Source organism: Anarhichas minor, unplaced genomic scaffold, assembly GCF_050575085.1.
Source record: "Anarhichas minor isolate MPS153535 unplaced genomic scaffold, ASM5057508v1 ptg000003l, whole genome shotgun sequence".
Lineage (NCBI taxonomy): Eukaryota > Metazoa > Chordata > Actinopteri > Perciformes > Anarhichadidae > Anarhichas > Anarhichas minor.
Window position 1 is genome coordinate 19,346,177 of NW_027466449.1, and position 23,989 is coordinate 19,370,165.

Consider the following 23,989-nt stretch of genomic DNA (forward strand, 5'->3'; position numbering starts at 1 on the left):
TGTTTGATAACTCCTCTGGAACTTGGTGGTAATTGTGTGTCACTAGCTGACCCTGTCCATCATAGTCCTATAAACTCACTAGTAGTGTGATATCATGGTCTTTAACATTTCATGTGTTAGGTCTCATGTATAACTTTCTCCTCCTCCTGCACAACTCTCTCTGTTTTTGTTAAATCACACTTAATTTTCAGTGATCCAATAGAATCTAAGGGATTAGATTTAACTTCCTCTAACTCTAACTGTGACTCATCAGATTTAAATCTTAATCCTTTGAGTTAGTAAACACTAGAGGAGAGGAGCTGCTGCTGAGGTTCAGTCTTCACTTCAGGAGAATATTCTCCACTTTGAAATATAGTTGATTCATTTTGAGGACATCGAAAGCCAGATGAGATCAGTTGATTATGTAAAATGTATTATACGACACGTTATTTACTGTCATGCTGTTTGTACATGTATGTTTATTTGTTTATTTATTTTGTATCTTGGCAGCTGTTTGCTTTAATTAGTGAAGGAGAAGAAACTAAAGGTAGGAGAGGATACAGAGGACCTTTGACTGATGTGAAACAGATGAGCAGAAAATGATAAAACGCTGCATTGACATCATAAAAGATGGTAAAAGTCAGATGATAACACTAAATGATTTGATATTTAAGAAGGCGAGAGGAACAAGAGAGAAATGTCAGGAGATACGAGGGGAAAAGACGAGAGATGAGAGAACGTGACAAGGAAGAGGAGCGTCAGCTGACCAAGAGAAATGGGATGAAAATAGATATAATGAGGCAAGAACGTGAGAAAGACGAGGAAGAGGATAAAGCGAGGGGTTTGTGTTTGAAGTAATGAAGAGAGACGATATTAAAAGATGAGATAAAAAGAGGATTCCCGTCTGACAGCAGCTCAACACTTCAAACAGAGCAGAAAACAAAGAAAACCACGGAAATACGAGCTCATGTTTGTGAGCGGGACGCGGTTCACCTTTCCTCCTGTGACTCTTGCGGACCGACCCGGGTTGGTGCAAAGGCTCCTGGGAGTTTTGTGGATTGTCCAGTGGGAGCTGAGAGGGCCTCCGTCCTCTGACCTGGAGAGGGGATCAGAGTCAGTTTGTCTTTCATGAAGCAGAATGTAAACACAGGCAGAGTAACCAGTACGATCGATATGAGTGATACAAGATGTAATGTACCAGAGCTACAGTGCTGCTCCACCTCGCCACAACTCAGCCGCTGTTTAGTCGGCAGACAGATGACTTAGATCTTCTTACAGCCTTATTTATTTGAGTATATTTGTCTGTGAGATGAAGTTGCTGAAGCCTGGATGTCTTCAGTTAATTTCATGGTAATCTGTATGTCAGATTCCGTCATTTCTTGTGTACGAGTGGACTTGTTCTCCTGATGGTGGTGCTGGAGGAAAACCACTGAAATCATTGGGGTTCATTCTTTGGGGTCATGAATATCAGGAGCAGATCTAATCTGACCCGTAGCTTCACGACATGCTGCTCTGAGCCACAGTGTTCAGACCAACTGAGCGCAATATTCTACATTCACAGCCCTTAAGAAGTTACAATGCTCTGCGTGTAGCAGACAATGCTATGCGTGTAGCAGACAATGCTATGCGTGTAGCAAACAATGCTATGCGTGTGGCAAACAATGCTATGCGTGTAGCAGACAATGCTCTGCGTGTAGCAGACAATGCTATGCGTGTAGCAGACAATGCTCTGCGTGTAGCAGACAATGCTATGCGTGTAGCAGACAATGCTATGCGTGTAGCAGACAATGCTCTGCGTGTAGCAGACAATGCTATGCGTGTAGCAGACAATGCTATGCGTGTAGCAGACAATGCTATGCGTGTAGCAGTGTTTCCTGCAGCCAGACCCACTGACAGATGAGGACTAGAAGCACCAATAATGCACCTGAAGAATAAAAGATAATTCATGAATACAAGCAGGACTCAGAAATCAGGCATCTGAGGATTATGATTAAAAAGCATGAGGGAAAAAATAAGGAAAGAAATCATTCAAGGCCAAAGGCTGAAGATATGGATCAAGGTAGCTGCATAATTCAGATTCTGAGGTCTCTCGTCTGAGATGCATGAACGTTTTAAGTTATTTAAACACAGGCTCTATGTGTTCCTTTGCTTTCAGCGCTTTAAGAGCCACAATGTGCTCTCTGCTGCAGTAGCAGTGCTTCAGTACACAACTCATCCACGTCGATGGTCCCGTTGGTATCATCTCTCCCTGCTGGGCTGAGCTTGGTGCTTCCTCATGAGGAGTGACGAGGTCAGAGCCTCAACGCTCATTATATCATAATTAACTCCCCCTGAGTTGGCAAACTAAAGAGAGTATATTACTTTCACAGTGTCAGTTGTCAGTAGTTGTTTTCTTTCCTGGTGTCCACACCTGTTTTTATTGTCATCAGCTGATAGAATGGGCGTTATCGCATGTTACCGCTTATCATTCTAACAGATTCTAAAGGTTTGGTTTCAAATATCTACATAAGTAACGTAACAAAGGTACAGTAAAATAAGTCAATGATGACTTTGGATTCCACATGGGACACTAACGGTCTTCTGGGTGGAAGTCCTGAGTTAGTTTGACCCATCTACCTTCACCACCATTTAGAGGACTTTGACGCTGTTTATAGAGAGGTTAAGTCCCGCCCCTTCCAGCGTCCCCTATGGGACCTTATTTCGGGACAAATACGTGTCAAATGGTGAGAGGCAAATCATTTCATGAGCCATGAATTACACAAATGATGTTTGTCAATTTAAAACATCATTTTGCAAGTTGGGTTTATTAGTTCATTTAGTTTTGTATGAAACCGCTCAGTGATAAGTTCCCATGGTGGTCCACCGGAAGGGGCGGGACTCTTTATCCTAGGTCACCTGACTTCCTGCTTTGCTACCGTCGTAATTTCCACGGCCACTAGAGGTGAGCGTCGTCTTCTTGTATCTGTGATCAACCATGTGAGGACATGATGACGGCCTTCTGAACCTCCTGGTATCTGTAGCCGACACATTCTCCCTCCCAACTCGCCAAACACCACCACTTGGTCAGTGTCCCTAAGCTTCAAACTCTGACGCTCTAGGTTCCCCTCCAGCGTCAGTTCATGACGTCTCGGGGACAGGTTGTCAGTTTTCACTAGTTACACGCACAGTGTCCTTTCAAAATAAACTTCCGTCTTCACACAAAGTTAGGTTTACGTAACGAAACCACTTAGTTGAGGAAAAGAAGATGGTTGATGTTAATTTGACTGACTAACGACTGACATGACAAAATGTCAATGTTTAACGTTTAGCAGGCGACACCAACAGCAGTCTCCTGGACTAAAGTCCTGAGTTTGTTTGACCCATCCGGCTCCCACCCACCTGTCCAAAGTCACTGACCAACCCTCGCTATTTGACGAGTTGGGAGTGAGATCGGGTTGGTGTAACAGCCCCTTCCAACACGTACCTATGAGGCTGATAATGCTCATTACGTCCATTCATTCGGCTGATAACATCAGATGCCGCCGAGTTTACAAGGTCACAAATGAACCGTGAGCCTCAGATTTGAGGCCAACATGTACGAGAAGTCCTTAACTAAAGTGCTCAGAAAAACGATGGGAATTTAAATATCTACAGTTGGGCAATCTCCATCTGCTTGTGAAGAACATGGAATAGAAAACTCCAGAATTTGTATTTATCTCATCACTGAATGAACAGCAGTCTTTTCATAAGACAGCAAGCGGCAACCAAGCACAACACGCTTCGAATGTAGACGTGAATGTATGAAAGAGAAGCAAGATGTTGCTGGAAAAGACTTTGCACACTTTATCAAAGCTTCCTCACATAAATCAGCGCTTAAAGGCTGTATAGGTGACAGTGTGGGAGGAAATTCTCTCTAGCTATCCTCAGCTTTATGGGAGAGGAACCTTATTAAAGATGACTGATAGGAGGCGGATGGAGGGATGTGGGACACGAGAGTCGGTGAGGAGGATCGATGAGAGCTGATGGATGGCAACATCCGAGTGTGTTCTACCTTTACGTTTCCGTGTCTGTCCATCGGCCGCAGGGAGTCACTCCAGCCTTTCTGCTGATGAGAGAGAGAGGGAGACAGAGATGGATGTTACTGAGGAGAGGGAGGAGAGGGAGGAGTGTGACATCGAGGAGAAAGAAAACCGATAAAACAGAGACGTGTATCGCATTAGTTTGTTTGTTTGGCGAAAAGCATAATAATAATAATAGAACATTCATAAGGTTGGTATATTGTCTTTATCATATTATACAATAATCCCTGACATTGTTTCATGTCTTGGTTGTAATTTTGTGTCTTTAAAGGCTCCACAGCCACAATACCTGTTTACGTCCACGCTTGATTAGAACAAAGTATCCTCACACAACGGTTCGTTTATCTTACAAAAAGGTTTTTGTGTGTTTTCTTACGAAAGTCCAGCAACACGAGTCAATTTCCACTCGTTACATAAATACAATCTTTTCAAAATGAACTTCCGTCTACAAGAAACAACTGAGTTTGGTTTAGACAACAAAACTACTTAGTTAAGTTTAGGAAAACATTGTTGTTTGAGTTAAAATAACCACGGAAGTTAATTTACTGGTGCAACTTACGCTGACTTCTTGTTTCACACAGAACAACGTATTCTGACTGAAAGATCGCTGGTTGTTTAACAGTTTAAAGTTATAAGACAAAAACAGTGGTAGAGACCTGTCAATCACCGTGTAGCCCCGCCCTAAAGCATCCCCTGCTTTATGGTCTGTGTGACTCTAAATGGACCATAATGTACTAAATGAACATCATGCTGTATTGAAGAAGACTTGAAACTAGAGATTGAGACCATAAACTCATGTTTACAATGTTTACTGAGGTAATAAACTGAGAGTCGCTCATATTCACTCGTAGACTTCTGTACAACCAGACTTCTTTCTGCAATCGGAGGAGTTGCCCCCTGCTGGTCAGCAGAGAGAATGCAACTTTAGCAAACGTACGCATTGGTTTCACTCAGCAGAACCGGAGGTTGTCGCCTGTTTCAGTCCTGTAAATCACATTTTACTGTTTTTTAAATCAAACCATCAGTTTTTTTAAATTAACTCTCCGCTCACTCAGACTTCCAGTGCGGTGCCGTGTTACCATGTGACGAGCACACAAGGGACACGTCCAATGAAACCCACCTAGTGTTTCACTCAAGGGCGCTCGCATGCAGAACAGATGCTAATTTACAGGGCAGCCTGTAACCTCTGGTTCAGTCCCGCCTTCAATCAGCAGCTCGTAACTAGCCTCCACACAACGAGCCGCCAGCCACTCGCATTAGCATAATAACACAGCTGTAAGCACAACAGAGCGACTACGGGCGTCACTCAGGGGGCAGTATGAACAGAAACACCTGCTTGCAAATGAACATGGAGGTAATTATTGTGTGTGTGTGTGTGTGTGTGTGTGTGTGTGTGTGTGTGTGTGTGTGTGTGTGTGTGTGTGTGTGAGAGAGAGAGAGAGAGCGCACTGTAATAAAGTACTGTGTGTTTCTTTATTCGATTTTGAAGCACCTGTGAAGCTAATGTCTGCAGACGCACTGGCATCAAACTAATGCCTGAAGACACATAGAAGGCCCCAGAACGCACACGCTAACCTGCTACATCCAGGTAACACACACACACACACACACACACACACCAGCTCTGTCTAACACACCTCTCCTTAACCCTGCCTTTTGTTTCAGAGCTGATTGTTATGCATTACATGGCCTCTGCAGGTTGTGTGTGTGCGTGTGAGTGTCAGTGAACATAAGGCCTGAGCCAGTCAATACTTACTCAATAACCACAATCATCTGTCAGGCCTGTTGAGGTCTGGTCCCTGATTGTCATTAAGTAGGTCAGCCTGGAATTTGGGGACTGAGGACTGGCCGGTTTACTGATGCAGAACTCCAGTATCGTTGTCTTTGTTTCTTCTGCTGGGATTTGGTGTGTGTGTGTGTGTGTGTGTGTGTGTGTGTGTGTGTGTGTGTGTGTGTGTGTGTGTGTGTGTGTGTGTGTGTGTGTGTGTGTGTGTGTGTGTGTGTGTGTCACAGGGACGATACGAGTCCCGGCTCGGCCACATTAGCTCGACAGAAATCACAGCTAAGTGAAGTGTGAAATTAATAACTGAACGGGAGGAAAGAGCTGAGTGTTCTCTTCTGCTGGAGCTTCATGTTAGTCTGAACAGGAAGCAGCTCAGTCAGGAGGAGACTGTTGTGTTTTCATCAATATGGAATATTTGATCTCTGTCAACAGTTAGCAGTCAATAATTCCTAAGTTCTGTGTTATTTGACACCATGTAGGAGGCTAGTTAGAAAAGTAACCTTGACTTTTGAGTCTTGGAAGCTTGAGGCTGGACTTCATCACTGGTTCAATGTTGATGGTTTTATAGATCAGAAAGCCGTCTGTGTCTTCATTATGTTCCATAACACTTCAGTCAGTATTGATTAGTTATGCTGGTGGATTCATTTCTAATTGATTCAGTCCCAGAGAGGAGAGAATGGAATCAAATGTTTAATTAATAATTAATTAAACATGTTCTTTATTACCTATTATAGCCCTGTCAATGAGTATGTTACTTCAGGTAATATGTTATTTAAACAGTCCACGTGTTGTTCTGTTGGTCACCACTTTGGTGCTGAATTAAATATCCAAGCTTCTGTTGGGGTTGGGGTTAGGGTTAAGGGTTAAGGGTTAGGGTTAGGGTTAGGGGTTAAGGGTTAGGGGTTAAGGGTTAGGGTTAGGGTTAGGGGTTAAGGGTTAAGGGTTAGGGTTAGGGTTAGGGGCTGATCGCTGTGTTGTTTCCTACAGACGTCAGTCACTCAATGGATCTCACTGACCCTGGTGATCCTTCAATGTTCCTTCAGCGCCATCATGAGGTCAGAACTTTGGTTGTTTTATGACCAACTGTCGACCATCAGCTTCAGCTGTACTTTGTGTTTATTTTGTGCAAATGTAAGTCTGCTGACCGGACGCCGATGTTATGCAACGAAAATCTATATTTTTCTCATTACGGTCCATCCTCGGGAACATGAATGCATTGTGTTTCACGGCACTTGTAGAAGATGTTGCGTCATTTATCTTTGGACTAACTAGTTGCACCAACAGACAGAAATAGCCCCCCCCCCCCCCCCCCCGCCTCACAATGAGGCCTGGCATGTAAACAGACAGCAGAACCGAATTAAAATGAAAGTATTGACGACCGAATCAGAAGGCGTGCCTTCGGCTTACTGTCCCGCTGGGTTTGTAAATCTGACTCACAAGCAGCAGCTGTAAACTGTTGGGATCAGCAACATATGGAGCTGATGGTCGTTACTTTCACTGTCCTGCATTGTTGTCGCCATGCACGTCAAAGTCTCCATCAATATCACCTCCTGGGGCTTCAGCGCACTCCTCCTCCCTGCTCATTAACTATTTACTGGTTCCATCAACACACACTTCCTCCACATCTATCAACACACACACACACACACACACACACAGAAATAGTTCCACATCAACACACTTTCCTGTGGCATTTATCTCTTTCACCCACGCACTCCCTACAGTGCATGATCACACACACACACACACACACACACACACACACACACACACACACACACACACACACAGACACACACACTGTGGAGAAAGAGACGGGACGGAGGATCCATTTTTCATTCCCAGCATGCCGAGGGGAAAGCATAGATACCATAATCATACCCGAGAGAGGGGGAGCTAAAGGAAGAGAGCGGTCAGAGAGAAAGAGATGAAGGTTGAATCCAGAGAGATGAAATCGTACGAAACTGGGAATAAATGGAACTAAAGGGAGAAAATAAAGGGGGGGGGGGGGGGGAAATGCAAAACACCAGAGAGGGAAGATGAAAGTTGGAGAGAGGAGGAGAGAGATTTCTACTTTCAGTCTTTGTCTCTCTTTCCAGTCACCCCTCACCTCCATCAATCTTCTGGACTTTAAGTCTAATCAAGTCAAGAGATCGAGTCAGAGAGCAGCAGAGAAGATGACTACAAAGACCAGACCGCCTCTGTGGAGCAGTGACTTCTGTTCAGTGTGAGTCAGAGAGCTGTAGAGCATCAAACTACGGAGACAGAGGATGCAGACGAAACAACACGCAGAAGTATCAATAACACATCCCACAGGAACAAGGTTTATCGTGACTGTTCCAAAAGCATGACTGTCAAACTGCAAACCTCTGATTGCTGCTCACACAGATACAGAAAATAAACAGATTAAATCATCTATGGAACTATGGAAGCAGGTGTCCTGCTGACACTTGATCCTGAAGATATTCTTAATGGAATAAAGCAACTATGTGGCAGGAGAAGGAGAATCATTAAATACCACAAACTGTTATTTCTGCCAACGTGGTCCAATCAGTCACTACGCTCAAGTTATGATAATTATAATCAAATCCTCTGGATAATAACAGCATCTCAATAAACAGGCCTGCTTTCATTGTGAAGATGAAAGCTTTTCATTGACTACATGAAGCCTCCACACAGGAGGAGAGCACTCACCTCAGCACACATCCACTCAGAGGAGAAACACAGCTGAACAAAGCTCTTCCTTATTAGAAACACTCAGATTTATGATTCATAATCTAAACACTTTTACATTTCACCTTCCAGATATTTCACCGACGCTTCCGTCAAAGCAACAATAATCCACAACAAAGCACATTGACAGGCACAAACAAAAACACCTTGGCTTGTACATGACAAGGATCTCAGACAGGAGATTATATATATATATATATATATATATATATATATATATATATATATATATATATATATATATATATATATATATATATCCTTGTCATGTACAAGCCCATAAGAAACCGAGTGAAATCAGCTTCGTCCAGTAGAAATCTAGCTGCAGAGATGTGGTTAGGGCTTTTATTGTGAAAGGAAGGAGTGGATCTGGACTAATACAGTTGTTGTTGTACACTACAGTGTACGTTTTTAAATCTGTGTTCACCATAAAGTGATTTTGTGATGCCTTGATGACGTTGCTGTTTCGCTGCCTAATATTGAAAGAAGTTAAAAACAACAGTTTGAAATATGTTGATGCGCTCTGTGTGTAAAGGACTTTACTCTGAGACGGATATCGCAAAACCTGGACCACTACTACTTTAACTGATTGCATCCATAGACTGGAAGGATGTGTTTCGTGATATTTGGAAAGTCAAATGAGAAAAGGTCTATTCAGATTCAGACGGGGTATACAGTATATACATATATATTTATATATATGTATATACTGACATAGATAGATATATAGATGCAAATTCTTTATACAATCTGTGCATCAAACATCGACATTATTCAGATTTCGCTCTGCAGCTCGTCATCAGAAACATTTGCCGCCCTCACAGCCATCACATCATACAGTGATTACCTTTCATTCCTGCAAAAAGCCAACAAAGCATGGAAATATGAAAACATGAATCATTTAAATAGCGTGATATTAGCTTTCAGCCGCATGACATGTGTGACATTATTTTAGTCATGTGGCCATTATGTAAATCCACAGAGCATGAACGTGAATCACTGCCATATTGGGTTGTTTTTTTCATAAAAACATTACTTTTATTAACTCCATACAGTCACACTGAGCAGTTCAGTGCCTTGCTCATGGGTAAAGATAAACTAATAATGTCAGAATGTTCCCATCACGGTGATGGATCCCAACAGCGTCCATGAACACGTCTATGTTCCGTATGCTGAGCCGGATGCGTCTCCGCGCTGCGCTTGATACCGTCTCTGCATACAGACGGCAGAGTGACACGCGCTGCGCCGCTCCGGGTTCAAACACACGGATTCCCTCTCGTGTGGGCTGTGGAGTCGTGCATCTTAAACACACGACGCTGATCCGTGCCGTCGTTTCCCCTCCTGATGATCTGAGCCGTCCTTACAGATGATGGAGTCTGACGGCGTCTCATTCTCATGCAAATGTTTATCGGGAGGTCGTGGACATTATGTGATCCGTTAGCGGATGGAAAGACAAAGAAGATAATAGTTTATTAAAACACATGAGACCATTTCTTTCTTAAGCTGAATGCTTTTAACAACATGGTGAAATGTCTCATGTTGAATACAACAGAAATAAAGTGTGAGAGTGAACACACTGCTGCATGTGGATGAATGGGTGGTGTTGGAGCTGGCGGTCCTGATTACAATTAAAGTAAAATCTTTCAACAAATAGTTGATGGTCATCAGTGGTTTAACAGTCATGTGCTGCCAAACACACGTGAATGCAAATGTTCCTCAGTTTCATTGTCCGGTGGAGGATTTCAGATTTAATTAAAGTGACTGTGAGGAACTTCTATCTGGCTCTGAACCAGTTTACTGATGTGACCTACATCAGTAAACGAGATGGTCTGTTTATAGTTATTCTTAATGCTCGTCATCGTTTCTGACAAACGGCTCAAAACCTCAAAACCTTCAGCTCACTTTGATACAGAACATCGGACACACATGATTCTCATGTTTCTGTTTGATGAATGACTTTTAATGGATCAAGTACAGCTTCAGCATTATCTTTCATCCTCAAAACTGGCTTAAATGTCCGGTGACATTTTTCCATCCTACGTTGGACTATGACTTCAGTATTTCCTCTCGTAGATGCAGCAGCAGTGCATCATGGGAGTTGTATCAACATGTTACCACCTGGTGTTTCAGCTCAGAGCCGCAGCTGAATACAAACGAGGCGATTCTGTCCCCAGAGTGTTTCTTCTCTCCGCTGCTGATGGCCTAATGAGCCGACAGCCCATTAAGACTAATGTCTTTTTGACAACTCTGAGAGAGTCCTTAAAGACAAACATGCAAATGATGTGAGGGGATGGGTTCCTTCTTCTTCTCGTGTTGCTTCAAAGGCTTTTACTCCACGTGGCTCTGAGCTTTGGGAGACAGGTTAAAATAAACTGACAGTACTGAGCAGCATTACCAGGAGACAACCTCCGGTTCTTTAAAGTGAAGTCGATGCTTCATGTCTTAAAGCTGCATTCTCTCTAGTGTCCACCAGGGGGCGACTCCTCTGGTTGTATAGAAGTCTATGAGAAAATGACTCTACTTCTCTCTTGATTTATTACCTCAGTAAACATTGTAAACATGAGTTTATGATCTCAATCTCTAGTTTCAAGTCTTCTTCAATACAGCATGATGTTCATTTAGTACATTATGGTCCATTTAGAGTCAAACAGACCATAAAGCAGGGGATGCTTTAGGGCGGGGGCTACACAGTGATTGACAGGTCTCTACCTGAGACGTATACGGCGTCTTTACATCACTCCTCCTCAGTCCAGATATGGTCACTTCCTGTTCACTGGTTGTGAAAAAAAACAATGTGGCGACGGACAAATCACTGAACTTGAGGCTTCAAAACATCAGTCCACAAACTGATGAGAGACGTCACTACGTCCACTTCTTATCTACAGTCTGTGATCACAACGTCAGCAGAGACTTCTTATCTGTTTTCGTCTGAACTGTCGTGTCTCGTATCGCTCCGTGACGATATTGACATGATGTGTCAGTAAAACAATATAATTAGTGTCTTGGTAACATGGGCAGATTATGTTTGTTTTGTTCCCACCAAAATCCGAGTCACATTTCGGTTGATGGGTATTCTATTAGATGTTTTGTGGCAAAGCTTCATAGCATCAGTTACACTGGACATTCAAATGGTAGCACTGTGTGAGTTTAACAGTGGCGCAGCTAAAATTCTGCTAGGAGTTAGCTTAGCTTAGTGTTAGGCTGCCGTTTAAAAAAAAAAAGAACAAAGTTAACTGCACAACAGTCAGACACCACAGCTCAAATAATTTGAGTAGTTTAGCACAGAGCTGGGGTCAGGTTATGCTCAGCTTAGATTAGCTTAGCATAAAGTCTGCAAGTCTCGGGGAGCAACTAGCCGACAGTATCCACAGTACGTATCTGAATATTTGTAACAGCGCTAGTTTTAACAGTTCAGTTTTAGCTTAGTTTAGTTTTGACTCTAAATGGCAGAATAAACCCTCAGTTCTGTTGAACAAATGTTGCTCTCTCTCTCTCTCTCTCTCTCTCTCTCTCTCTCTCTCTCTCTCTCTCTCTCTCTCAGTAAAGTCGTTTAGAAAAGCAACGTGTGGGTTTTTTTCTCTCTCTTTGTCTCTCTGTGTGTGTGTGTGTGTGCGTGTGTGTGTGTGTGTGTGTGTGTGTGCGTGTGTGTGTGTGTGTGTGTGTGTGTGTGTGTGTGCGTGTGCGTGTGCGTGTCTGTGTGCTCATTACAGCAGATCTGCCAGCTCCAGTATGAGAAAGCATAAATACGGCTTCCCTAATAGCCCTGGTTACCGTGGCAACATCATCCCATTGAGACAAATCTGACAGCAAAGTGAAGAGAAGAGGTGACTGAGATGGGGGGGGGGGGGGGTACTAGAGGGGAGAGAAACAAGAGGAGAAAAGAGGTTCATACTGTCGTACAAAGAGACAAACAAGAGGTGAGAGTGATGAATGGAGAAAGAGAGAGGGGAACACAAATAACCACAATAATGAATAGTGCATATTAATAGGTTCAGTGTTGTCTTGTAGAGTCATATTTACTGTTATTATGAATAAAAGTAAAACATTTTGTCTGCAGCATAATAGTTATTATAAATAGTTTTATTATACCTGCAGAATAAAAAGTTTGATGAAATCTGTCGATGCAAAATTACAAATAACATCACTAGAGAGAGAGATGGGGGGGGGGGGGGGGGGGGGGGGTAATGGAATGGAGGGACTGGAAGAGGAGAAGAGAGGGAAAACAATAGAAGATTGAAAACAGAGATGGGGGAGTGAAGGATGACATCAATAAGAAGAGTCAGAGAGGTGGAGGAAGAGGAAGAAAGAAAAAAACTAGAAGAGATGGAGAAAAAGAGAGGAACATAGAAGGACAAGAGAGTGAGAGAATAGAGACGAAGAGACGAGAGAATCAGAAATAGAGACGGAGGAAAAGATATCGATGGACAGAAAAAACAAGAATCTAGAGACGGAGGAAAAGAAAAACATTCAGGCAGAAAGAGAGAGAGAGAGATATAAATAAATGAAGGACAAGAAGTGTGTGTGTGTGTGTGTGGGGGGGGGGGGGGTGTTGATGTCCAGACAGGTCCAGGCAGTGAGGAAAATGGAATAAAATAAGCCTCTACACTTGTCAGCTTCACCACTCTCACACACACACACACACACACACACACACACACACACACACACACACACACACACACACACACACACACCTCTCTCTCTTTGATTTGCTCGGTTTGATTCCTGCCGTTTGATTTCTTCCCGTCAGGTGTTTTCAGGTCTTCTTTGCTCTCCAGCAGCTGTTTAGTTTCACTCAGACAGACGGAGCCGAAGCCACCGGAGAGACGTTTACACGAAACATCATCTCAGCGTTTAGTGAGGACGTAGATTCTATTCACAAAAAATGAACAAAAACAAGTGACTTCCATATTCCACATTAATCTGAACTCTAATCACATCTTTTCTCAACCGTTTTATTAATCACACTCGTTTTTTCTCTCATTTCATTCCAAATATAACCGATTATCTGTCATGTATTCAGAGTGGAGGATGAGGCGCGGTGTTCTCTCTCTTCGCTCTGTGTTTAGAGTCTCCACAGTGTTTGTAGTCTGCTGTTGTTGCTGCAGGTCTGAGGCCGGGTGTGAACTCTGCTCTCCTGCTTTAAGCCCTTTACTCACTAGGGGGGTTTCTTGCGTTTCTCAATATTTTCTTGAACTGTTGTTCTCGTCATCAGTTATTTTTCACAGAAAGCAAATATTACGCAGCAAAAAAACAGCTTTTTTTCAGAACAAGGTCCATTTTGTTTAGCTTTTGCACCTTGAATAAAAGCATCAACAAATGCATCGTAACAAAATGTGCACTATAGTGTGAAACTACATGCAGGCTCCGTAGTCGAGACGGTAAACTTTATTTCTCCTTTTTACCTTTCACAATAAAAGCCCAAGACATATAACTGAAGTGTTTACCAGAGGGAACTCCAAAACATAGCAGGTAAAACTGGAGCTGTGACCTACACTGCCCCCCCCCCCTCTAAACTCACTCAAGTTAAGTGCATTTCTATGAAACCTCCGCTTCCAGCGTGAAGCAAACCCACGTTTGCATCCAATCACATCTTTCCATTGATTTTGTGAGCGCTGTTTAATACCACGTCTAAAATTAGCTCATCGTTGAGACTGAATCAACCTGTGTGTGTGTGTGTGTGTGTGTGTGTGTGTGTGTGTGTGTGTGTGTGTGTGTGTGTGTGTGTGTGTGTGTGTGTGTGTGTGTGTGTGTGTGTGTGTGATTGCTTATCATCTCCTCTTCAAATCTCATGAGGTCATAAGAATCCATTACAGACCTCATTAATCACACACACACACACACACACACACACACACACACACACACACACACACAAACAATGCCCCCTGTCACCTTGGCTGCGTATGAGAGGGCGTCTCTACTTTCTCTCCATGAAGTCCACTTAGTGTCTGTTTTCTGTCCATTATTGAAAACAACTGAGTATCTGCGACTGAACTACACAAAGAAAGTAATTCTATCGTTAACAACAGATTGTTGATGATAACCGTGATATTTAAATTAAATGTAGATATCGTGTTGATAACACACACATAACACACACATGCTCATATTGTGCAAATAATCCAGCGCCTCTTTAATATTATATTATATTTCTGCCAGTAGCACCCTCTAAATGCGACACTGTTCCTTTAAGTGTTTTCCTCCCAACATGCCGGCTGGTGAAGAGGTTTTGTCATCTTTGTGTCTGCAGGTCTTCACTTCAGTCTCATTATGACCTGATAGTCGAGTCGTAGTTTGGTTTATATTCATATTTTAATCAGAACGTTCAGATTCCAAACTGTTGAAGAATATGAAACAGATGATGTTTGTGTGTGAGAGGGAGGAGAGATATGTAATGTGTGTGTGTTGGGGGTTAATGTTGCTCCCTTTGGAGCGCCAATCAATCAGAACACAACAGCTTTATAATGAATGTGAATCCTTTGTGTGCGGTGACCTAGTGAAGATGGTAATGATGTTTAACAATCAAGGAGAGAGTGTAGAAACCAAAACCTCAGATGAAGTGTGTGTGTGTGTGTGTGTGTGTGTGTGTGTGTGTGTGTGTGTGTGTGTGTGTGTGTGTGTGTGTGTGTGTGTGTGTGTGTGTGTGTGTGTGTGTGTGTGTGCGTGCGTGCGTGCGTGCGTGCGTGCGTGCGTGCGTGCGTGCGTGCGTGCATGCGTGTGTCCCTTTTTATAAATCAGCAGCTCTGCACCTCAGTCAGTTCAGTATAACACGGCCACAGTTCTGAGTAGCTACACAACAACACACAACATGCTGGAAAAACAGAATCCCGATGGGTCCGGGTTTTAAAACCGCTCCAGCAAAGCTCACGGGACCAGAGACACAAATGAGATGGAGGTGATGATGCTTTTAATGTGAGGGAGGGAATTAGGTCATTTGAAATTTGATTGAAGAAACTATGTTAAACTGTGTTCATGTATTTGTAAAAGAGGGAAAGGAGTGTGTATGTATGAGATTTGAAGGGTGTATTGAAGTGTAACTGTGAATCTGACTTGTATAAATACACATGAGAGCACTGTGTTCTCTCAGCCTCTCGGTCTCTGGTGAAACACACACCGGAGAACACAAAGAGACGTGTGTTCCTCGGCAGGAGAGGACTCGGAGGATTGATTTGCCTAAATGTGGTTGTTTGTGTAAAATGTTCTCTTGTGAGGAAGAAAGTTTAGAGTTGTGAGGGAGATGAAAGAAGATTGAAAGTGTGTGTTTTCTGAGGAGCTCAGACCTGCAGCTCCTCAGAAACATGTGCAGTTGGAGGTTTGACACATTTCCTGAACTGGACACGCTGAGCGGCAGCAGTAACCACTAAAATGCTTGTGAAGTTTGTTATAATAATACATCGACTTCATTTATTCAGAAAACCCATCTTAACATTAGAGTATGCAGTTTCACACCGTTACACAGGGAGCCTGGCTCAAAGGCACCAAAACAGCTTTAAATTAGTTTATCTTCTAAAGAGACATCCAGAGCATTAAAGGTCCACCATTACAAACTGATATTATAAATATAATATAAATATTATATTTAGCCTTCTGCTACAAAAGAACAGACTGATAAACAGTCACGCCAAAAGGGAGCCAGCTAAAATATCAATATTAGAAGTAAAACTCAGTTACCCAAACTCCGCTGGTAAAAGTTTTCAATAGTGATTTTGACCAGATCTACCTAGACGGGCATATTGTGTATTTAATTATATTTGCTTTAGCTTTTATAAATATCTAGTAATGTGTTCAATTGGTCCAACAAACCAAAATGATCCAGGTTGAAATGAGATCTGAAGCAAAGGCGACACAGTTACTGTTCAATGGGAAAAGAAAGAGAGCACCAGTTTGACTGGTCCGAGCCCCATGGACAGCTCCAGTAATCAGAGTAAAGAACAGTGTAATCAGACTACAGTCTCAAACCAGGGTTCAGCACCATGGACAGCTCCAGTAATCAGAGTAAAGAACAGTGTAATCAGACTACAGTCTCAAACCAGGGTTCAGCACCATGGACAGCTCCAGTAATCACAGTAAAGAACAGTGTAATCAGACTACAGTCTCAAACCAGGGTTCAGCACCATGGACAGCTCCACTGGGCTCCCTATAATGACAACCAGCAGCATTGGTTGTGGGTTTGGGGTATAGGGACTCGGTTTGGAGGGTTTGAGGGATCCATGGAAGGATTTAATGAACAGTTTTAATGAAGATTATTGGTAATAATGTGATCAATCAGTTATCAATCACTTTGCATTTGTGAGTTTATTGAAGACGGACATACGCTGATACTAGAAAGTGTGATATGAGTACTGAATCACTGTACAACACAACATACTGAACAGTGCTGATCACATCAGAGCTGGCAGAATATGTATAGTATAGTATGTGTATATATATACGCTCAGAATGAATCATCATAAAATGTAAGTATTTGTGCAGCGTGCAGATGAACTGTGAGGTTTCTGTCCTCTGTGACTTTCAGCCGCCACTGGACCAAAAAAGAGAAAAAGTCCCAGCAGAGTAACACGCTGACCTTTACAGAGTAACGAGACCGACCTGCAGTGATGAATGGTTCTGTTTCCTCTTTAACATAACACACACACACACACACACACACACACACACACACACACACACACACACGCACGCACGCACGCACGCACCTTCATTCCTCTCTCGATAACAAAAGACGGTGAATTCACGTTTCACTTCCTCTTCTCTCGTGTGAACTTCTCCATCCCTTAAACACACCTCCATGTTAAATCCTTTCTTTTTGCCATAGCAGAACCCCCCCCCCCAAAAAAAAATTCGTATAATTAGTATAATTAAAATAATTAGTGTAAAAACAAATGTCAGCTATGAAATACCGACAGCTTTTGTAATAAGTAATTGTACAATAAACTCAGAAATGGGGGCGAGGACGAGACCTCAGTGACACATTTTACTTCCTTCCTGTGACTTAAAACTATAATTGTTATTATTGTGTGCAGATGGAAGCAGAAGTTGTTATGAAAAGTCTTTCAAACGATCAAACACACGATTGTTTCTGCAGCTTGTTTTAGCTGCAGGCTGATGAGCAGCCAGAAGGAGCCTTCAGGGCCCCGAGGCCCCCAGCTCCAGAGTGTATTTTAGACTTCATGAAGCACCTCTGGAGGACGACGGGCCCGAGGCAACACCTGCGTTATTACCTCATCTCCAGCCTGCTCTGTGGCCTGAGTTAAGATCTAGTCTGAAGACCTTTATTAATCCAGATTATGTTGTAATAATGATAAATTCCATTTTCAGTGCTTTCCCTGTAGCACAAACAACCTTTACATTAAAAAAACGACGTCAATGTGCCAGCAACAAAACAAAAAACATCTTTTTACTTCATTTTAATAATTAGTAAAGATCAATACTGACCAAAGTCAGTAGTTGCAGCCCTGCATTTATCATAGCGAAGCTTTAAAACTGCCAGTTCTCAGATATCCGAGCTTCCTTGAACACACCATATCAGAGCTCTGAAGTGTCCTCTGCTCTCAGGGTCATTTGAACGCAACATATGACATCATTTTAGTAACTCCATGTTGACCGTGATAAATATTCTAGTTTCCGGTCTGAAGATAACTTTGCTGCCTGAAAGGAAAGATTTAGAAAATGGTTTGAGGCGATATGAAGTTTATGTTGATGGAACTTTATATTCCTTTAATATAAGAGATTTGATTGGTCGTCTTACCTGGAACATGATCCTGTACTGCTCCTCCGGCCGTTTGACCACACACATGTTGCAGCCCATGATGACGTCTGTGTCGCTGTCTCCTCGTCTTATGTCCTCTGTCCTCTGTCCTCTGCAGGTCCCTGACGCTCCGTATCGATAATCCAGCTCAGTATGACCTTTAACCTCCAAATCTGCGGCCCTCGGGTGTGTCTTCACTCTCTTTTTTTTCCCTCGTTGTTCACCCCTTTCTTTTCGAAGCTATGAGAAACTCTCCAGATTTCAGACAACTTGAAATGTGGATGAACGTGTAATCCGTGCTGACAAAGGTCCTTCATGTAGGAAGAGCCACGCTCGTCCTTTCTAAACGTCGACCATGAAACCTCAGAGAAATCAGTTCAACCAGTTCACAAAGAAGCTCCAGTGAGATTCAAACGTCGTCTCCTGTTTTCAGCATTATCTGTGGAGCTTCAGTGGTTCTTCTGCAAACAGAAACTCATCAAAGTGAATTCCTGCTGGAAAACATGCTCAAAGGTGAGAGACTGTAGTTTAACTTTCCACAGAAAAATGAAGCCACTTCATCTCAAAATGTGCTTCTTTAAGTTTACTGAAAGCTTTCATCAAAGACATCAAAGCGTCACTTCTGATCAAAAGTTCACTTCCTGTCTTTTCTTCTTGTCTCCGTCACTCTGAAGACAGAAGCTCTGTGCCCACCGCTGTGTTTCTAATGTTCCTCCCCCGCACTTAGAAACGTTGATGAAACAGAAGACAAAAGGAGGACGACGTCGTTCAGCTTTGTTTTCTTCTCTTGTTGTTTCCATGAAGTTCTGTCGGCTCCTCTCAGTAAACAGCTTCTATCTGCTGGAGGCGAGGCGCTGTGTCTTTTCATCACCGTGGACAAAATTAATTTGTATTCATGCGCGGCAGATTGTTTCACCACCGCAGGGGAGGAAGAGGGGGGAAGAGGGAGGGAGGGGGGAAGATGAAGAGGCAAAAGCTCCTCAGCTTGTGCTTCAAACGTAGAATTGTAGAAAATAAACTCCTGCAGAATTGCTCCTGATGGTGATGGTGATGAGGATGAAGGTGGTGGAGGATGAAGATGCTACACACTCTTCACCTGCGACAGTGTTTGGTTTCAGTTGGTCGTTCGTGTGTCATAAACACATTTTCAGCTGCAGTTTTCCAGCAAAAAGTCAAAATGTTCTTGATCTAAATCTTGATGCCTTGAAGTGTTTTCAGTGTTTGAGATATTTAACGTGTTGAGTTGTTTTCAACTGAAACGAGTCGAGCAGGCTGGTTTGTTGGAAAAACAGAGGGGAAGGAAAATGCTTTTATCAGGTCAAAATGTACAAAAATATGAAATATTTGTGACCAAATATTTCTGTTTCTCCGGTTTTAAACACATTTGACAAAAAGGTGAATATCTTCCTGCTGTGTGCCGCTCAAATGTCACAGAGACATGAAATCAAATGAAGGTAAAAAGTTCTGTTTCCAGTAAAAGTGACACCTCCTGAGTCACAGATCCAACACAAGTGCTGCTTTTTAGGGATTCTGTGTGTATGCTTTTTATTTGAGTTATTAGCGTCTTCCTGCAAACTGCACATAAAATGTCAAAAAGAACTATTCTTTAATTTCCCTGACTGAATGTGTGGTTCTCCTGCTCTCATAAAGCTGCTTATTAAAGAACAGCTGTGGTTCCTTTCTTTACGGCTGTAATCGCTCACTAATCTTTACTGAACACTTCAATGTTAAATATCTTCAGCCAAATGTTTCGTTTTCTGTCCCCTGAGGTTTAAGCCGCAGTGGAAACGAGGCCAGAGGCGATTAATAAGACATGAAGAAGAAGAATAAGAACTCCAGCAGCTTCTTGTTCAGTTCAATAATTCATCTGAACATCAGCGAGCGATTAAAACAACTTCCTTTCTCCCCAAACTGACGAGAGAGGATGATATTAAATATTAGTAACGGAGAACAGTGAGATTTATGTTTCTGGATCAGGCTGAGGAGAAATACTGAAGCATTGCTGACAATAATTCATCTGAACTGAACTGAGCTCTGACGCACCAGAAACCAGCTCAAAGAAAAACATTTGTTTTGTCGACTTCTTGAGAATTCTTCCTCAAAGATCCAGATCTCGTCTCAAACCAGAGTAAACTGTTAATGTTTGCTTGTGCTATTAATCGATACAAAAACCTCTTTAAAAATCATAAAAAGACACTTTCAGCTGAATCTTCAGGTGAGAGTGAAACTGATCTGAACACAGTTTGTTCTCACTGAACTGAAAAGCAGAACTTTACTTCCAGCTTGTGAATATTTATCCTAATTTGTGCTCAAACGGCGTTTTAGAGTCGACCTGCTCATCTGTGAACTGCTGTGACTGAAGTTTTTAAAATGTAAAGTAAAAGTAAATATTGGCCTTCTGTTTGTATTTGTGCTTAACGGACAGCACACAGTAGAAGTGAGTCGTCTGTTTGTGCTTTCAGTCGCTGAAGTTCAGACTTCATACGAACATCGATGACGTCTTTGTGGGAGAATCCTCACAATCCTCAAAACGATTACAAGTTTCTCAAAGAGGTTTTTGTGAAGTCTGATGTTTGTTTGCAGACACAAATAATCTGAGATCAATAACCGTGTTTCTGCTCTTTTATGTTGAGTGATTTGATATTTCTTCTGACAGTTTGCACTCGTCTTCACTACTTTTCCCTTCTTACGCACAGACCGTCTCTCAGGTCTCTCAGGTCTCTCAGGTATATGGTGGATACTTGTTTCATCATCAGTCCGGTGGTTCAGTTAAAGGAGGATCAGCCGCTCTGCTTATTCCTCAAGTCCTACTTTGACATTTGAAATCACTTCATCGTAAACTCTGACGTCTTTGCTTTTGCTTTGAAGATGAAACATTCATTCCATATTTCGATCTTTTCTAACCGGCTGCGGTGCGTTTACTGTCCGTCCTAAGAGACGTGAACGTATAACAGCATGGGCAGGAGATCGCTGCTGCTTCCTCAGCTGAGGCTTTGCAGAGTGAAGCGGTTTGAAGCTCTGCAGGTTCAGCCTGTATTACCTGCTGCTGCTGTCACTGAACACGACGTATCTGCTTCTGTGAGTCTACCTCTGTCTCTCTGCAGCTGCTATCTGTCAGCAGCAGCTCTGTGTACGCCGAGGTGGGCCGGTGATGCAGAGAGAAGAGGAACGATTAAAAGAACCGGATGGATCCTGTTTGTTCTGTTTGACTTGTTGGTGCCCAGAAAGTCTCTTCTCTCCAACGATATGTAAAACATTGGTGTATTTGGGGACAACCGCCCAGCTCCCCTGAGGGAATATCTCAGGTTCTTTGATCAAGCGTTCGTCTTTACATCCTCTGCTGAACAGAATTTCTCTAAAATCCCCAAATCCTCCGTCAGGTCTGACGATGCAGAGAGCTGGAGACGCTTCTGATTCAGCAAACTTCAGCGTGCGATGAATCTCACTTTATTCTCCCAAAAACCCTCTTGCTCCTCCTCTTCCTCTCCCAGGAGTGTGTGTCAGACTGAGCTGGATCCTAGATCCTCCTCTCCTCTCCTCTTCCTCCCTTCATCCCTCGTCTTCCTCTGCTGCTCCCTCATTTCTCCACAAAGGTTAAATCCGGCTTAGTTTCGCTCCTGGACAGAAAAACAGAGAGAGAGAGATTCCTCCTGTCTTACACACTGATTGGATGAAGGACACGAACACACACACGCTTCCTACTTTTGGGGGATGTCTTAGATTTTAGATTTTTTTTTTTACCTTCTCTTCCTGTTCGATACCAAGAGAGAAGTCGAACAAGCTTAAGAATTGATTTCATAAGCCAGAATGTGTTGTGAGGAAACGAGAATCTCTTGACTTTTACTCAAATCTGACAGATGTTCTCTCCAGCTGTGTGTCGGTGAAGGATCGTCTTCACCGACACACAGCTCTCCTTTAGATCCTCATGTCTGTCGGTAATCTAAACATCTCTGATTCTGAAAGGAGTGAAACAGATCTGCACAAAGACCTGGACCTGTTTCAGTCTTCAGAGCTGAAGCGATGAGTCGGTGGATCAGTGAGTTCGATCTGTCGCATGATTTCATCAGAACGTTAACCAGAGGAAACGTGTTTCTATCTTTCTTCTGCTCGATTCTTCAGACCAGCTTCAGTCTCTAAGATGATTCAAATGAAACACAAAGAAGCTTTGGTTGAACTGACACGTGTAACAGCAGACGTTGGTCTAAACAGTAAAGATTAAGAACCGCTTCATTATTACGTCACCGGAATATTATTAGGCAACAATTTTGGTGATCGATCTACGTCTTCTGAGCAAAGATACCAAACGATACCTCGCTCCAGGTTCTGAGGATCAACTGCTTTTCTTTGACCGATTAAATCAAATATTCTTGAGTTTGTTGGAGAAACAAAACATCGACTGAAAAACATCATTTCGATTCTTTCATGCACAATGTGACTATTTTCTAACATTTTTTGGACTAAATGATTATGAAGAAAATAGCTTTTAGATTCATTAATAACGACAGAAGAAAGTTCACTGCAGCCCAACATTGATCTAGAAATGATCGAACGCTGCACAACAATCACCTGTTAGAAACAAACTGATTTCAGGAACAAATTCTAATGTTCTTACTGCAGCTCCACATTTTAAACACTTTTAAACAAACAAAAATGACAAAAGTACAAATCTGGACTTCATCCTTCCTGTTGCTGCTGGTGAAAATAAGCAGTGATTTGATTTTAAATCTCTTTTAAAGATCCAAGTTGCACCTTTCAGATGTTTTAAGAGCCATCCACTGCTTGATTTCCCCGGGGGAATCAGCCCACAGAAGGTGATCTTCGTCTGGGCAAAGCTTCCTCATGGGCGTCCTTCCTCCTTCCTCCTCCTCCTCTGCTTTCCTTCCCTCCTTCAGAATACAGACAGATCCAGCGTCTCCTCTTCCTCGCTCCTCACAGATGTACGATGGGCCGGTGGAAGGATCCAGAATCAGCAGACTGCAGCGCTGCAGCTCTCTGCTCGCTGCTCTCTCTTCTTCTTCTGCAGCATCCTGCCGGCGCTGGAACAACAGCAGCCTCCACGGCAGCACAGCCAACCAATAACCTGCAGCCGGCAATTCATTTTCCTCCCCGCGATGCCCCCCTCTTCCTCCTCCTCGGCTTCTCCCTCCCACCTCCTCTGAATCCCTGCTCGTCTCCTCCCCTCCTCCTTCCCTTTTACTCTCTCTCTCTCTCTCTCTCTCGCTCTCTCTCTCTCTCTTCTTATTGTTCCTTACCTGTTCATTCATCTGTGACACTCAAGTGTTCCTCTGCTTTCACTCGTGTAAACATGTTCTTGTGTCTGTTATCGTCTGTCAGGAGGAATCCTCTCATCTTCTAGATGTCACCTTTAAGAGCTTTGAAGCAGCGGGACGGTTTGAGTTTCTCTGGTGAACGTGTCGAACATAAACTCCATCTGCAGAGCTGGAGCAGAGGAGACACCATGCGTGTGTTTACTCCTTTATTCCATCGGTGATGATGTGTGGAAGCTGCTCCTGTTCCTCAGGTTAGGTCAGCAGCTGTGTGTCTGAGCTGCAGCGCATCTTTCATCTCCTCCTGCTGTCAGAGAGAGAAACAAGGCGGCATCGTGACCACATGAACAGCTCATGTGATATCTTACGTAAAGTTTCTCACTTTTCACAAGTACTTTACTGTTGAATCACGGTGCAG

At 42.9% G+C, this 23,989-nt stretch overlaps 1 protein-coding gene across 1 annotated transcript in view; it reads right to left on the reverse strand.

Annotated features, from left to right (window-relative positions):
• LOC142950807 (PDZ domain-containing protein 4-like) overlaps nt 1-18,364 on the reverse strand; it is a 37,189-nt gene extending 18,825 nt beyond the window's left edge. Inside the window, exons 1-3 of the mRNA XM_076092413.1 lie at nt 18,305-18,364; nt 4,010-4,063; nt 973-1,075 (exon numbers count right to left, since the gene is read on the reverse strand). Of these exons, the coding sequence (XP_075948528.1) occupies nt 973-1,075; nt 4,010-4,063; nt 18,305-18,364 (217 nt within the window). The remainder of the gene's footprint in view (nt 1-972; nt 1,076-4,009; nt 4,064-18,304) is intronic.
• Between the last annotated feature and the right edge of the window lie 5,625 nt (nt 18,365-23,989).